This window comes from Triticum aestivum, chromosome 1A (genome assembly GCF_018294505.1).
Source record: "Triticum aestivum cultivar Chinese Spring chromosome 1A, IWGSC CS RefSeq v2.1, whole genome shotgun sequence".
NCBI lineage: Eukaryota > Viridiplantae > Streptophyta > Magnoliopsida > Poales > Poaceae > Triticum > Triticum aestivum.
This window is the reverse complement of record NC_057794.1, coordinates 532,673,749-532,688,821: the sequence shown is the minus strand read 5'-3', so window position 1 is coordinate 532,688,821 and position 15,073 is coordinate 532,673,749. Positions and strand designations below refer to the sequence as shown.

Sequence of the window (15,073 nt, the reverse complement as noted above, 5' to 3'; positions counted from 1 at the left end):
ATCACTATACAAACAAGGAACCCGACCAACTCGTTTTATACTTTCCTAACTCCAAACATAGTTCCCTATAAACTGATTATTCAGAAAACAATTAGTAAAACTGATTTTGCTAAAAACCGGTTTAAAACTCGTTTTGTACAAATCCATAGCTAATACTTGATATCCAAACAACCACTAAAGGGGGGGGGGGGGAGGCTTTAGTACCGACCCTTTAGTCTCGGTTCCAGAACCGAGACTAAAAACCCTCTAGAACCGGAACAAATGACCCTTTTTCTACTAGTGATCCCTGTAAACTTATTTGAATGAAATAAAGTGCGGTGCTCTTCTAAAAAAAGCAACGCGGCATGGTTGGAGCCTTGGAGGGTCGCTGTGTATGAACCCTAAACAACCCCAACCTCTTCTTCCTCACCATGAAGTTGTTCAGCCCATCGAAACCGTCCTCGAGATGTGGGTCGGGGCCGGAGCAATCCCAGTCTCCCCCATCAACATCCTCCTGATCTGCACTGTTGTTGCTTGCCCGCTCCTCCCCGAGTTTTTCATCATGGATTGGCGGATCATATGGGGAATCCCCGACCCCTTCCTTCCCGTGACTCCCTTCTACCCTCGACGCCCGCAACTCATCTACCCGGCCCATCTTCCTTTCCCCCCTTGCTAGCCTCAATCGTGTGTGGTTCCGCCATGCAGAATGCGGTCTCTCCTCACGGACGATGGAGCCACCAAACCTCGAGGAATCCCCGGCGATCGATGGTTGATTACATGGACTTTGGTAGCGCGGCCGAAGGACAAGGTAGACCCTAGGCGAAAACCCTAGGGGAAATGAAAAACGTAAAGTGATGATGATGTTTGGCGTGGTGCCATAAACATCTTTGATGTATGCATCGCTCTTCAGAAATATGAAAAAGGAAACACAGTAGTTTTAATTCAGAAGGGATGAGCCGAGTACGTGCAAACAAATATGCAAATCCTGTAGGCGGATCACATACTACTAGTACATTACATGACTATTTGTGTGACATGACACGAGAAATAGGATGGTGATCTTACACAAACTAATCGATCGATCCTTATTTAACCGGAACAGATCCGCAGCAGTAACAAGCAAACACACATGCACTAGTGAAGAAGATCGAATTAACGAAGCTGGCTAAATCACAAACCTTTGCTTAATTAAGCTCACTAAATAACGCAGGCAGCGACGCGCAGGCGATCATGCAGCCGCGATCTGCAGGAACTCCTCGTCCTTCTCGAGCCTCTGCATGGGCTCCGGCTGCAGCGCCAGCTCCACGTCGATGCCGCCGCTGTCGCCGCCGCGGCCCGGGTACAGGTACACCATCCCGTCGAACTTGTTGTTGCCGCCGCTGCGGACGCGCTCCGGCCTGCCGAACCCGAAGTCCACGTCGTACACGCGGAAGCGCGGCGAGCTGCCCACGGCCACGCAGTTGGGCCCGGCGTCGCTGTAGTGGAACAGCTTGGGCGCCGCCTCGTACTCGTCCAGCCTCCGCGTCACGGCGGCCGCGTCGTGCTCGCCGATGGCCTTCTGCAGCATCCCGGCCGCCAGCTCCGGCGGCCCGCCCAGGAGCATCCCCGCGGGCACGCCCGTGAACACCGCCTGGATGAGGTTGCCGAAGTACGTCGCCGGCACGGGCGGGTCGAGGCGGGCCCGGCAGTCGGCGAACACGGCGAAGACGGTGATGTCCGCGGGGCCCAGCTCGCGCGCGCGCGAGACGGACCGCCAGATGTGGGCGCCCAGGGACTGGAAGGCGGAGAAGGGCTTCGCGCCGGGGGGCAGCGCCGCGTTGGCGTTGGCCTTGATGCGGGCCACGACGGGCTCCGAGAAGGAGAAGACGCGGGCCACGAGCGGCTTCTTGGGCCCGTTGGGGTCCGTCTTCTCGTGCGCCTCCGCGGAGGCCGGCAGGGTGAGGCCGACGCGCACGGAGCGCGCCATGGCGCGGTTGTGGATCGGGAGCGCCGACGGGGCGGCGGCGCCGCGGCAGAGCTCCGCCCAGGAGCTCATGAAGTGCCACGTGGCGGTGCCGTCCAGCACGGCGTGGTTGAAGGCGCAGCCCACGGCGAGGCCGTCCTTGAGCTTAGTGAACTGCAATGCAACCCCATCGTATGTGTCCATATTACTTTTCAGTTTGAGGAAATTTGAACAAAATGAAGAAGAATATGGCGAATTTCAGTATGAAAATTAAATTGCAGAAAGATGAACGTCTATAGTTTTTTTTTTCTACGGCAGTGTGTGTACGCGCAATGACCTACTATGCAATCAATAATGCTGGCCTACTACTTGTCGGTCGATAAATTTACGTACTTCCTTCGTCCTAATCTAAGTGTCTTTAATTTAATACAACTTTATTTTGAGACAGAGAGTATTTATTACACATGGACCATGCATGTGTCGGAATCAAAATGCTGCCCCTTATTTACATCGCGCAGCTGGAAAATGTGTCGGTGCACAACCTTTGCAGTTTGTTGATGTAATCATCTTAAAAGTATACTGTCCTTCCTAAAAAAAGTATACTATCCTGATTTTTTTAAGTATACGGCTATACTACCTAACTAAGCCAGCAGTGTAGCAATTGGATCAACATGGCCAGTTTTTTTTACAGCTTTAAAAATAGAGAAAAATGTGTTTTTGGTCCCTCAAGTTCCCTAAAAGTATAGACTTGGTCCCTCAAGATTTTATGGTAGACATTTGGTCCTTCAAGTCTTGAAACCGGAGAAGTTCGGTCAAAAACCAAATTTTGAGCATGTTGACCAGGTTTGACCATGTTGACTAGGTTTGACCGATGAATAGTAAATTCAAAGAAATAGCAAACAAATTCAAAAAAACTAAAATTTTATGGAAACCAAGATGCTTGGGTGAGCTACGTGCGTGAAAATTTGTGTTGTGTTTCAACATTCGAGGAGCTCGTGGCAAAAAAAAAAAAAATCAGCTCACAAAATGAAAAGCCAAAAATTGTTTTTTGGCTAGAGCTCCTCGAATGTTATTTGACCACAAAAACTTACACGCACCTAGCACACCCAAGCATCTTGGTTGTCATAAGATTTCAGATTTCCTGAGTTTCTTTGATTTTTTTTTGAATTTACTGTTCATCAGTCAAATCTGGTTAACATGGTCAAACCCGGTCAATGTGCTCAAATATGGTTTTGGAGCAAACTTATTCGATTTTGAGACTTGAAGGGCTAATATCTACCAACAAATCTTGAGGGACCAAGTTTATACTTTTGAGAAATTTGAGGGAAAAACATATTTTTCTCTTAAAAATAAGCCGTCTCCTTCCAGTTTTCTGCATAAGCCACATGTCTTATTCATTGGGGCTTCTAAGTTAGTTATGGAATAACTAATTTAGAAGTCTCAAAAAATTTAGAGGGTGACTTACTTTTTAATCTGGGGAGACGCAGCTTATTTTTTTAAGTCACTCAAAAGAACTGGTCTTTGCAGATTTGCCATTTTAAACGGTACGTATAGCAATTTGAGTGTTTGGCATTCCCTTGTCAACAACATATGGCTCCCAGAAGGCCAGAATGCACGTGTCGGCAAGACATGGGCATGACAATGCCATTCGTAGGAATGACAAATATCTGTTCAGATATTTTAAAATAGTGAACCTTGCATAGTTGTGCTGATAAATTCGAACTAATTCTCATCTCAGTTTAGTAATTTATACTCCATGTCTTGCTTTAAGTGCATTGTAGTACTCAATTAAAATGCGCCAAATATGTAGATCTTGCAACCATGCTTAAGGTAGGGCGAAATCTAAAGTTGTCCGCTGCAGTCCGCTGCAGTCCACTGCTAAAATGATCTAACCGGCTTAGCCGCTAGGGTTCGTCACTAGCTCGTATGGCGGGGCTACATACGCTCGATGCCTCATAGCTTGGTCACCATCAGTGAACAACCCCAAATTTCACAACAAGACCTTGCTTTTTATCTTTTTTCCCAGTGATTAGTGAGTTTATGCCAACATTTTTTTGTTGATATTATTTTTTGGAGAGCCGCAATAACCGGTTTCTGACAAATCCGTGTCTTTTTATCATCCAAAAAATTGAATTCAAACTCTTTAAAAAAATATAATTAAATGGTCACAAAAACTACACATAGATGTTCTAACGGACATTAGAATTCATCTCTTTCCTTTTCATTTTATTAGCAAAAGGCCCATAGAAAATGCACATACTCCCTTCGTCTTTAAAAGAGTGTATTTCCAATTTTGTTGAAAAGTTATTTTTTTATGTTTGACCGTATTTATACAATAATAGACCAACATTTATGCCATCAAATTAGTAGTATCAGATTTATGATAGAATATTTTTTCGTCATATACCTATTTAGTGTTACAAGCATTGATATATTTTTGCACAAACTCTGTCAAATTTTAAGATAATTTGACCCTTCAACAAAGTTGGAAGTACACTTTTTAAAAAACGGAGGGAGTATAAGAGAGAGCTCACTTAAAATCATGGGTATGCATTTTCGTGTATTAGTTAAAGCATTATGTATGTGTTGGGGAGATTATATCCACCCCAGTAAGTCAGAAGGAGACGCAAAATAACTTTAGGTTTTGCTGATTTATTGCACGATGATTTTAATAAAAAAGTTACAGTACCTTTTTCACTCGAGACTGGGTATCCATGCTGAAAAATGCCAGAGATGCAGTGTATTTTTAATTTTAAAAATGCCATGCATTCGATCGATCCAACGGCTCTAAGGTCGTTCACTGGGAGCTCTCTCCCAGCGAACGTTCGCCCATCAGTATTTCTCCGAAAATAATAGGACGCCGAAGGATTTCGTTCCCCGGACCGCTGCTATGAACGCCCTTTCCCGTATCATCATGCATTCATGCCAAAGGTACGGTTGCTAAGTGATCAAGGTAGGGAGCTCCGGCGGCGCATACCTGGACCGCGAGCAGCGGGCGGTGGAGCCCCTCGAGGTTCATGACGCCGGTGTAGGGTATGAGCTGCTGCATGAGCTTCTCCGCCTCCTCGCCGCAGTCCTCGCCGGCGAGCTGGTCCACGGAGACGCCCTCGGCGGCGGCCTCGACGACCTCCGCGCCCTCCTCCCCGTCGACGTACAGCGCACCGCCGTCGCCCTTCTCCTGGCGGATCCGGCCGGCGAGCGGGTAGAAGTAGGCGAGCGCGTCCCCGAGCGCGTCGGCCATGCGCGCGGTGACGTCCTGGAAGTCGGCGGCGCCCTGCGGGAGGCGGTAGAGGAGCAGCTTCTGGTTGTAGTAGAAGGTGATGTAGGGCAGGTCGAAGGTGGCGAGGGTGACCTTGGTCTTGGCCGGCGCCACCGTGCGGGTGCCGGTGACCGCGACGGCCATGGCGGCGGCGTCCCCGCTGTCCACGGCCATTGCTGTTTAACCGGTCTGTGATGTAAGCTGCGAGCGGGTGTCAGCGGGCTGCGCTGCGCTGTGCTGCTGCGTGGAATGGGAGAGATGCTCCGGGTGAGTGATATAAAGGAGGGGCGGAGGTGGAGGTGCGGGCATTGATGGGGGAGGCAGATCGAGCAGGCTTTGGTTGTCATCTTGATGGGGGAAGGGAAGGACCAAGGCGATGGCCGTTGGGAGGGTGGTGGGACATTTATGGCGGCCTTGATGCACCGAGCTAATTGATCGACCGCCACCGCGCCCTTCCAAACCACCCGGAGCGCGGTCGGTCGGGACGTGTGAAGGAGGACAAGATACCACGGTGGAGGGAGACTTACAAGGATGCATACCTTCATCTCTGCCTTCACTACTAGTTGTACTACAAAAAATATACTAGTGCAGAACACGTAACAGCAAGTGAACAGACAGTAGCAAGCTAAAAATTTACTACAGAATCTCAAATCAGCCAAGAAACAATCTCAAATCAGCCAAGAAACAAATGTATCGTGCGGGGGAATCGAATCAATGCCACCACTTCCGTTCCCAAATACTACAGGTCTTTTCTAAAGATTCCATCAAGTGACTTATATGAAGCAAAATGAGTGAATCTACACTTTAAAATATGTTAACATACATTCGTATGTTGTACCTTATTTGAAATGCCTAAAAAGATTTATATTTAGAAACGGATGCAGTACTAATTAAAAGTACCACATCGCTGCTTTACACGAAATTACATCAATTTATATAAGTCAGCAAGAAATGAAAGAGATGCCCGAATAAAGATGTAATGTATTGCGCTATAACAGGAATAAAGAGGAGACCTTGTGGCAAGGAGATTCCATAACTACGGGAAATAGAAGAGATGCCTGAATAAAGATGGAATATAAAGACAGACACCCAATAAACATGGGATTTATACGATTCCCACAGTTTGACACTAAAATAAAAGTTGTTTATGTATTTCTTTTAGAAAAACTCCTCGTGTCTTTAATAAATATGCATGTGAAAAAAGTTCAAGAGTTGCAACAAAAATATTTGCACTTAAAAAAAATAAACGTGATAGAGGAGGTATGAAGAGCTTCAAAGCGATAATTCGCGTCAGACTGAAGCGAGGACGAGCTCGGGGCAGCGACGCGAGGATGAGCTTGAGGTCGTGGAGTGAAGCCAAGAGCTGGAATGATGTTGGACATGCCCTAAGTTGGTGACGTTTAACCACCCACGATACATGTATGTCTCCGTAGTGTGCTAATATATAATGTTTGTTCTTATCATTTTCCTTTACCCGTAACAACACCCCATTCCACGCATGGCATGGATAAATAATTTGTTGCTAGCCCGTTTGTATGTACATATTAAATCTACATGCAAGTAATGTTGAAATAGAAGACCTGCCCGTGGAATCTTGAACCGTGCATTGTAGGTTAAGAACATCTTTGTTTCGGCTACAACTACAGATTCTCATATTCTAAACCACCATCTGAAGACTATAAGAGCATGTGGTATTTTTCCTCCCGTTGCAACTCACAGGCCCGTTTACTAGTAATAACAAAGGGACTATTAATTCTTGTGGTACGTCATGAAAATTGCTCTCAAAGTTGCAAAATATTACCCACCAATGTCATCTATAAGCGATAAAAAAATGTTTCACACAGGGAATCCCTCGCTTGGGCCAGCCCATGCAGTAGGGACCTCCTATACTGCGCTCTTTGTGCTGGGAGAAGACGCATCACACATGTTTGGGCTGGCCCATGTCCGGGCGGCCTGTTTTATAAATTTTGTTTTTATTTTATTTTCTTAATTCCGTTTTTTTACTTTAAATAATTTAGGACTTAAAAATATTTGGAAATTTAAAAAAGATAGTTTTTAAATAAAATGTTTAATAAATCATAAAATGTTTGTGGATTCAAAAAATGTCCGTGATTTAATAAAAAAGTTTGCTTATTAAAAATAATGTTAGGGAAATAAGAAAATGTTCATGATTTTTAAAAAAGTTTGTGTATTATAAAATGTTAATGAAATTGAACGAAATTTCGCTAATTCAAAAAATATTCATGAATGAAAAAATATCCTAAAAATTAAAAAACTGTTAGTGACTTACAAAATAGTTTATTCATTCATAAAATGTCTGCTGATTCAAAAAATGTTCATTAAATCAAGAAAATATCCATTAGCTCAAATAAATCTTCATGAATTTCAAAATTGTTCCACCAATTTCCATAACAATGTTTGTCCATTCTAGAAATGTTGGCCGATTCATTTTTTTAAATGTTCAATCTTTTGAAAAAATGTTTGCAAATAGTATAAAATGTTCATGAATTCAAAATTTGGTCTTGAGTTTAGAAAATGTCGAAAATTTGTAAAGGTGGTCATGAATTTGAAAAATGTTCATGATTTCAAATATGTTCACGAGTTTATAAATATGTTCATGATTTCACGAGATTGAGCCATTTGAGATTATGATTTTTTTTCTCCTGTTTGTAACACACTAGCCCTTTTGCTAGTAGGCAGTATAGTCAAAAATGCATAGGAGCTCTCGGATGCTACGCCCCCCTATATTCAAAAATAATTTCGTAATTCAAAAAAAGTCAAAAAACCCCGGAACTTTTTATGGAATCAAACATGACCAAGTATTGCACTCGTATAAAAAGATTAAATAGAAAATGACTTTTATTGTATTCGGGGTCAAAGATTTCCTAAAAAATGCTAGATACAAGCGCTATTCATGTTATATTGTCATCATAAATTTGTTTTTTTTGCCCTGAAGTCAACGAGAATTACTCCTTGGCTGAACTTTTTATATGAGTACAATACCTAGTCATATTTGGTTCAAAAATATATCCAGGATTTTTTGACTTTTTTTTGAATTATTAATTATTTTTTGATATAGGGGAGTGGAGCACCCGAGTGCTCCTAATCCGCTTCCATAGTATAGTATAGTAACAAAGCTAAGAAAATACTGCAGAACTTGCCGAGTACTACAACAGTATAGACCAAGCAGTAGCAAGTGAAATACTGCTGGACATTGCTTTCTTCTCTAGGAGAAGGAAGGCAAAAGAGAGATCATCTACATGATCAATAGATGGGTGTATATGGAGGATGAAGGGGAGGATGTCGAACAGATCGCTGCATGGCGCGCAATTGGTTCTTCTCCTTGTCTTGTTTGGCCCCAAGCCTCCGGCCGTAGGGTAATCCCCACACAGAAATCAGAATTTTTTTCCAGTTAATAGCAGAATTTAGGGGAAGGAATGAGAGCCTTTGGATTTGGCTGGATGGCAGATCTTGCTAGCTAGCATAGGTGCAGTAGGGACGCAACTGCAGAGGAGCCGAACCCGCATTCTGTGTGGCCCATATTCCATATGTTAGTTTTCTTTAGAATTCTGTAAAAAAATGTAATTATAGTCGTAGCAATAAAAATAAGTTCAAATATACTTGAGTCATAAATAATATGCATACGAAAATAACTTACTTTTAAATTTTTGTTCATTTAAGTAATAATGTTTGTGAATTATAAAATTTTACGTATAATTAAAAAAGTATTCATTTGAGGAATATAGTCTGGGGGGACACTAGGCTCCGAGTTATTTTTCCATTCCTATTTTTATATTTAATTTTATTAAAAACTTAATCTTATGGCAAACACATAAACTTTATTAAAACACGTGAACACTAAATCTACATAACATTTCCGAAAAGCATGAACACTTTATATACTACATGAATATTTTATTAAAATATGATTTTTTTTCTTAATTATATGAGAGTGTATTTAAATATATTTTTAAAAATATAAATATTTTTATTAAATATGTGAACACTTTTGAAAATATTCTCTTTTCCTAGGCAATATAAGAGTGTATTGTTGTGTAAGACCATTTCTTCCAGGCCAAGATAAAAAAATCAACTACTATTAACTACATTAGCGAAAGTGGTGAGCTTCTGATTTCAAATCCGCTAAAGCAAGGAAAATATGTACAGTGTCGAAGGGCCAAAAGATGTAAACTAGATGTCGAGTTTAGCAAAGTGTACAGATCATTTGCTTCTCAGGGTACAATTTTATTATAATAATAGTTTTCTTTTTTCATATTAATAATTCTCTAATTAGCTATTTTTCCAATTCACAACCGATGTTTTCACGACACGGCCATTGATTCGGTCAATTCTCGGTGAATTCAATGTGTATATTTTTGCATATGGTCAAACTGGTTCTGGAACAACTTACACAGTGGTACTAACTCTAGTCCTGAGAATCATGGTTAAACTAGTAAGATGCCCGTGCGTTGCACGGAACAATGAAATGCATTGATTCGAGAGTTGTTTATTTGACAAAGTATGCGGGGGCCATCTCATGTGTAACAAATACCGATAGGTTTCTTCGGATATTATTTCTTCTCTAGAGCTCACAAGCATCTGGGTGAATAGTAAATGTAGGCAAAATAGATAAAAGAATATCTTTTGCAAACAAAAGCGTTCAAGTGTTCAACCTGCATCCAAAACTTTCGAAGAAATAACACTTATTGTGCTTTGCAAAAAATAATCTTTAAAAATTATTTTCTGAGTATCGATTTTGTTTATTTTTTCTAGACCACCATGAATGTAACTCAGGATGACTTGGAAGGGGGCAGAGGAGATGGCGAGGAGGAGGGGGTCATGGTGGTGGTCGGCAATGCAGCCTGAGAGAAGGCATGAGAGGAGTTGGGGGCAGACGGGCGCCAAAAGCAGCGACCTCTCCAGATCCTTCCTTATTTTTTCCTGAGATGGCTAGATGAGGTGAGAGGGATAGATGAATGAACGTGAGAGGCAGGGGGTTATCTACAAACAAGGAGTGGAGTATGGGGGTCTTTTTGCAAAAATAACATAATTTGTCTCAGATGCTTTGAATGTAAATCGAATGATTGTAAATGAAGGATGGCAGGCACACCATCATCATCAACTCAGCTTTTTATAGGAGTAGAGATTTTTGTCGTACACTGTATAATTATCAGCGCGCTATTTTCTATAGAGACTGGACCCAGTACATCATTGAAAAATTGGGGTGTCAATTATGGGGATATAAATAATCTATTTGATATTTCACTATGTGGGAGAAGTATTTTCTCGTACGAGGTGGGGGTACAGATGGTTGAGATGTACAACGAACACATTCGTGATCTCTGTCAATCAATATTGCACAGAAACAATATCCTTTGATACTCTTGCACAGATTTTTTTTTCATTACATTTCTTATAATCATGCCTTTTTTATTTTACTGTATTCTTATTATTAAAACTGTAAAGTAATAATGGTACTCATTAACATGAATAAACACTTGATGTTTTAGACTTCTCAGCCTTTTGGACTCGTTTTATCGGATGTGAGCTTATATCCATTAAATCAACATCAGATGTTTTAGACTTGATGGAAATTGGACTAGCAAAGCAGTTGTTGCAACAGCTCTATATGAAAGAAGCAGCCGGTCCTACAGGTTGACTGAACCATGAACCAGATTTATATTATATTTATCGTCATTCTCTTCTTTTTTCCGGGTATATTGTTATTCTCTATAATATAGATTTGTTAAAAATATATTATTACATGTAGCATTCTAACCGTACACTTTCCAGGGTTGGATGTGAAGATTGGATCCACCTCTAGAGGATGTTTACAGCTCGTTGATCTTGCTAGCAGTGCAAGAGTAGAGCAGTTCGAAGCAACGGGAGATAGATTAAAAGGGGCTCAACATATTAACAAACCACTCTGCTTTAGATGATGAGATTTTTGCTCTGGCACAGAAAGATGCCCATGTGCCCTAAAGAAACAACAAAGCTCTCTTGGTAATCGATTGTTTATACTCTGATAAATCATGCATTTGGAGGCTTTATGTGATGTTATAATTATTTCTTCAAATATTCTATTGCAGGGGGACAAGCAAAGACGCTAATGTTTGTCCAAATAAATCCTAATGTTGAGTCATATTTAGAAACAATAACCACTTTAAAGTTTGCTAAAAGAGTTTCTGGAGTAGATTTAGGCGCTGCAAGAAGTACAAAGAGGGAAAGGATATCAAAGAGCTGCTGGAACAGGCTCTTATACTTTAGCCTGTCTTGAACTGGAGTTTGATTCCTTTTGTGCACATGAGAAACTGTTTTAATCGCTCAGCTAGTTCCCTTGTATCTTTTGGTCGCTCATGCTTGGTGGCCTTGTGTATTCCTGGCCGGTTGATGGCTTTGTTAATTCAAAACCGGGCTCTTCTTGAGCCTTTGTTCTAAAAAAGAAACTGCTTTAGTTAGGGAAAGAAAGAATAGTGTGTAAAATAAAAAGATAGATTTACATATGAATGTGATATTAAATTGTGAACATTATCCTAAAAACCCAAGATGAATTTTTTTCATTCTATGATCACTTCTAGTCTCAGGTTGGAATCGATTTTAGGACTCAAGTGATTTTCATATACTCCCTCTGATCCATAATAAGTGTCGTGGTTTTAATCGGAGGGGGTACTTACTTATAACTACGGTTGGTAAGGTGTTAAACCATAAAAACTACAATTCATAGCCTGTATCAAAACATTGCGAAAATTAGCAGTAAAATAGGAGGAGTTTATTTACTGCCGGGTTAGTTACATATTTCTAGACATTCTTGATAGTGTTGATTTCTGGAATGTGCGCTAGTATTGACAAATAATTAATACAAACCTACAGAAAAACTCAGACTTGAATAGCTTGGGAACTCCTGCTATTTTTACCTTTCACTTCTGGGGGTTAACTAGATAAATGCCACTCCAATTATGCCGATTCAGATAAATGCCACTACTATTTCCTTCTTTTCAAAAATACCAGTACAAATTTTGGATCAATTGGAAAGAAAAGAAAATATGAATTGCTAAGTTTTCATAGGACCATAGATAAAATGAGGGCTTGCAATATCACTATTGGATACATATGACTCAAGGTTTTATATAATACTAGTTAAAACTACAAAGTCGTTGTTTGCAGTTGCTGTTAACTTCTGTTCCTGATAAAGATTCTCTCATATTTATGGATATAAGCTGTTGTTTGTGTTTTTCTAGGTTTCATCCTTGAAAGACACTATTTCACGAAAATATATGGAAATTGAGCAGCTCAAACTCATGAAAGACAAAGACAAATCCCAAAGTTGAATTGTTGACAACCATGGCGCAACCATGCCAAATAATTTTAATTCCAAAAAGGTATAGCTGATCACATAAAACCAAAATAGACAACTAGCAGATCCTCTGAGTTATGCTGAAGTGAATGCACATGCTGGTCAGACTTCACCCACTAAAATTTTGGCTATGGGGTTGGAATAAGCAGATTATGAAGACAATGTATCTGAAGATGGTTTGTTGGTAAGAGAAATGGAGTATTCTATTGGCAGAAGGAACATTATGAACTTCAACTTGGACATAATCGATGATACAACAATGTACTCTCTGTTTCCTATATCATTTCCATCAAAATTATCAGTTGTTTTTTGAGAGTTTTTTCATTCCTATGGCTATGCATTAGGAGTAATTTCTTTTTGTCTATACTTGTCGCCTTGAGAGTTTCTCATCTTTCGAGAAGTAGGCTTACTAATTTGGTAATGCTCAATAGTTTCAGGCATGGAGGTTCATCGCGGATAACCAGATCCACTCTCACAAAAAGCAGGCAGCCAGCAATCTTCAGATCAAGACCAAGGGATGCAATTTTGAAGACTCCAAGTAAGCACAAGACTTCTTCGTAGAACCTGCAAAATTTTGGTGCTAGGGCTCAATAAACTTTCACAACTTGGAAAACTTCACATTGACGTTCATATATTTTTTGTATCTTCTCATGACATTTGTAAAAAATTTAAATCAGAACCAATAGTTAATTCTCCTATGTACTAATGGGAATGAGATCATATTGACAAACCAGGTCATACAAGGAGTCAATCCAACCAGTTGGCGGGAGGCTCTTCGTCAGCCAGGTCAACCAAAAGATGGCAGAAGTAGAGCACGTTCCAGCTGCTCGGTCTGTATTTTGTATGCTCACTGTTACTCGACGAGACGAGCAGGTGGAACAAACTGCTGACAAGAGAACAAGGCTATGATATGTGATCCCTGTTTCACTTCTGACGAGGATGCTTGCAATGTTCAGACTTCAGAGGATCCTCGCATTGTGTTTGTTCTGCAGCGACAAGGGTTAGATGTTGTGGTCTCTTGCGGTCTGACGATCAAGGACGAAAAAATATTGGACTATTGGTACACTCCTGGTTCAGTTTCAATGTGCATGATTATGACAACCGGTCTGCTCTCTCTTTTCAGGCTCTAGTCTACATTCAGGCTTCAGTCTTTACACAAGAGAATTGCCACTGTGAGAGTTTTTCATTTTTGACGGAACCACTGCAAGATTATTTTTTTTTTTGACGGAGCCACTGTGAGAGTTGTTGATGGAAAAGGAAAGAAAATCACAGTAGTCCGAGAGACCCGCTCTGAGACCTACAGAGTTTTCGTTTTTTTTTAACTGAAAAAATAAAAAAAATAAAAAATGACATTGCGGTGAGCGTGGATCGAACACGCGACCTTCAGATCTTCAGTCTGACGCTCTCCCAACTGAGCTATCCCCGCTTGTGTGTTTATTACCTATTACAATATATATGAACACACGGTAATGAATATGGCAACCGTGTAATGCATGAATCGTCCCTATCCACTGCTAGTGTTTAAACATCCCTTGGAATTTCTTGGTCCATACCAACAACCCAAAGGGTCTTCCAGAAAATATCATACTCCCTCCGTTTTTATTACTCTGCATATTAGCTTTGGTCAAAGTCAAGCTTTGTAAACTTTAACGAGATTTATAAACAAAAATATTAACATATACAATAACAAAATAATACCATTGGATTCATTATTAAACATACTTTCACATCATATAGATTTGTTATGGTAAATATTTATATTTTTTTCTATAAACTTGGTCAAATTTTACGAAGTTTGACTTTGGTCAACTGTAATATGCAGAGTAAATAAAAACAGAGAAAGTACAAGATTAACGACATGTTGAGAGGTGTGACAGCCATTGTTGGGAGTTCATGTTTCTTATTATCTTTTCTAATGACGTGTTTAGTTTTATGGTACCCTAGGTTTAGAGAATGCACCCGAGGCATTTGAAATATGATTCATGTCAAGGAACAATCACAATGTCGTGACTCATACATTATCACATGTGTGTGCTTCCTCTGGCGATTCTATCTGTAACTCCGGATTATATCTGAAAAACTCTTTGTGATGATATTTTATATTCATTAAAGAGCGGCATCCTTCTATGAGAAAAATGATGCGAGCATCCATTGTTGCAAAACATAAAAGCAACCAACAATCACCATAAGACCTAATAAACTCCTATCACCTAATGTGTTTTGAAAACCGCGGCTGAATCCAGTCCATAGAAGACATAACAAAGACAACGTTGATTGAACATCGGCATGGCTGCATCCTAAGTTTGTTGGCGGCGTAGTGTCATCACCCCTAAAGAGTATATATAGATAACGACACTGATCTAACCATCATAAAAACAAGCAAACAGATGTGCATCATCATCCACAACTAGACCTGGCATAGTCGTTGGTGCTTCTAGCACTTGCATCTAGCCTCCACCGGCCAACAAAATATCATTGACCTAATAATAAAGCCACTACAAGGAGATCCCTTGTACTGCCCCAACCACCAGTGGCGAAA

General features: G+C 40.8%; 1 protein-coding gene, 1 non-coding gene and 1 pseudogene across 2 annotated transcripts; 1 reads left to right on the top strand and 2 right to left on the bottom strand.

Annotated features, from left to right (window-relative positions):
• Window positions 1-894: 894 nt before the first annotated feature.
• On the bottom strand, window positions 895-5,496 carry LOC123063524 (BAHD acyltransferase DCR). Its single transcript, XM_044487333.1, has 2 exons — window positions 4,899-5,496; window positions 895-2,095 (listed from the first exon to the last, which is right to left on the bottom strand). The coding sequence occupies exons 1-2, from the start codon at window positions 5,352-5,354 to the stop codon at window positions 1,208-1,210; spliced, it is 1,344 nt and encodes a 447-aa protein (XP_044343268.1). The 5' UTR covers window positions 5,355-5,496; the 3' UTR covers window positions 895-1,207.
• A 3,879-nt stretch (window positions 5,497-9,375) lies between these two features.
• Window positions 9,376-12,508, top strand: LOC123043388 (kinesin-like protein KIN-14K; annotated as a pseudogene).
• Window positions 12,509-13,887: 1,379 nt separating this feature from the next.
• Window positions 13,888-13,960, bottom strand: TRNAF-GAA (transfer RNA phenylalanine (anticodon GAA)). The gene has a single exon. It is a non-coding gene; the product is annotated as a tRNA-Phe (tRNA).
• Between the last annotated feature and the right edge of the window lie 1,113 nt (window positions 13,961-15,073).

Bases quoted from the DNA above. Each gene is read 5' to 3' on its own strand.
- LOC123063524 (XM_044487333.1), bottom strand. From the start codon at position 5,354: ATGGCCGTGGACAGCGGGGACGCCGCCGCCATGGCCGTCGCGGTCACC. The intron at 2,096-4,898 runs GTATGCGCCGCC...GTTGCATTGCAG, and splicing joins GCCCGCTGCTCGCGGTCCAG to TTCACTAAGCTCAAGGACGG.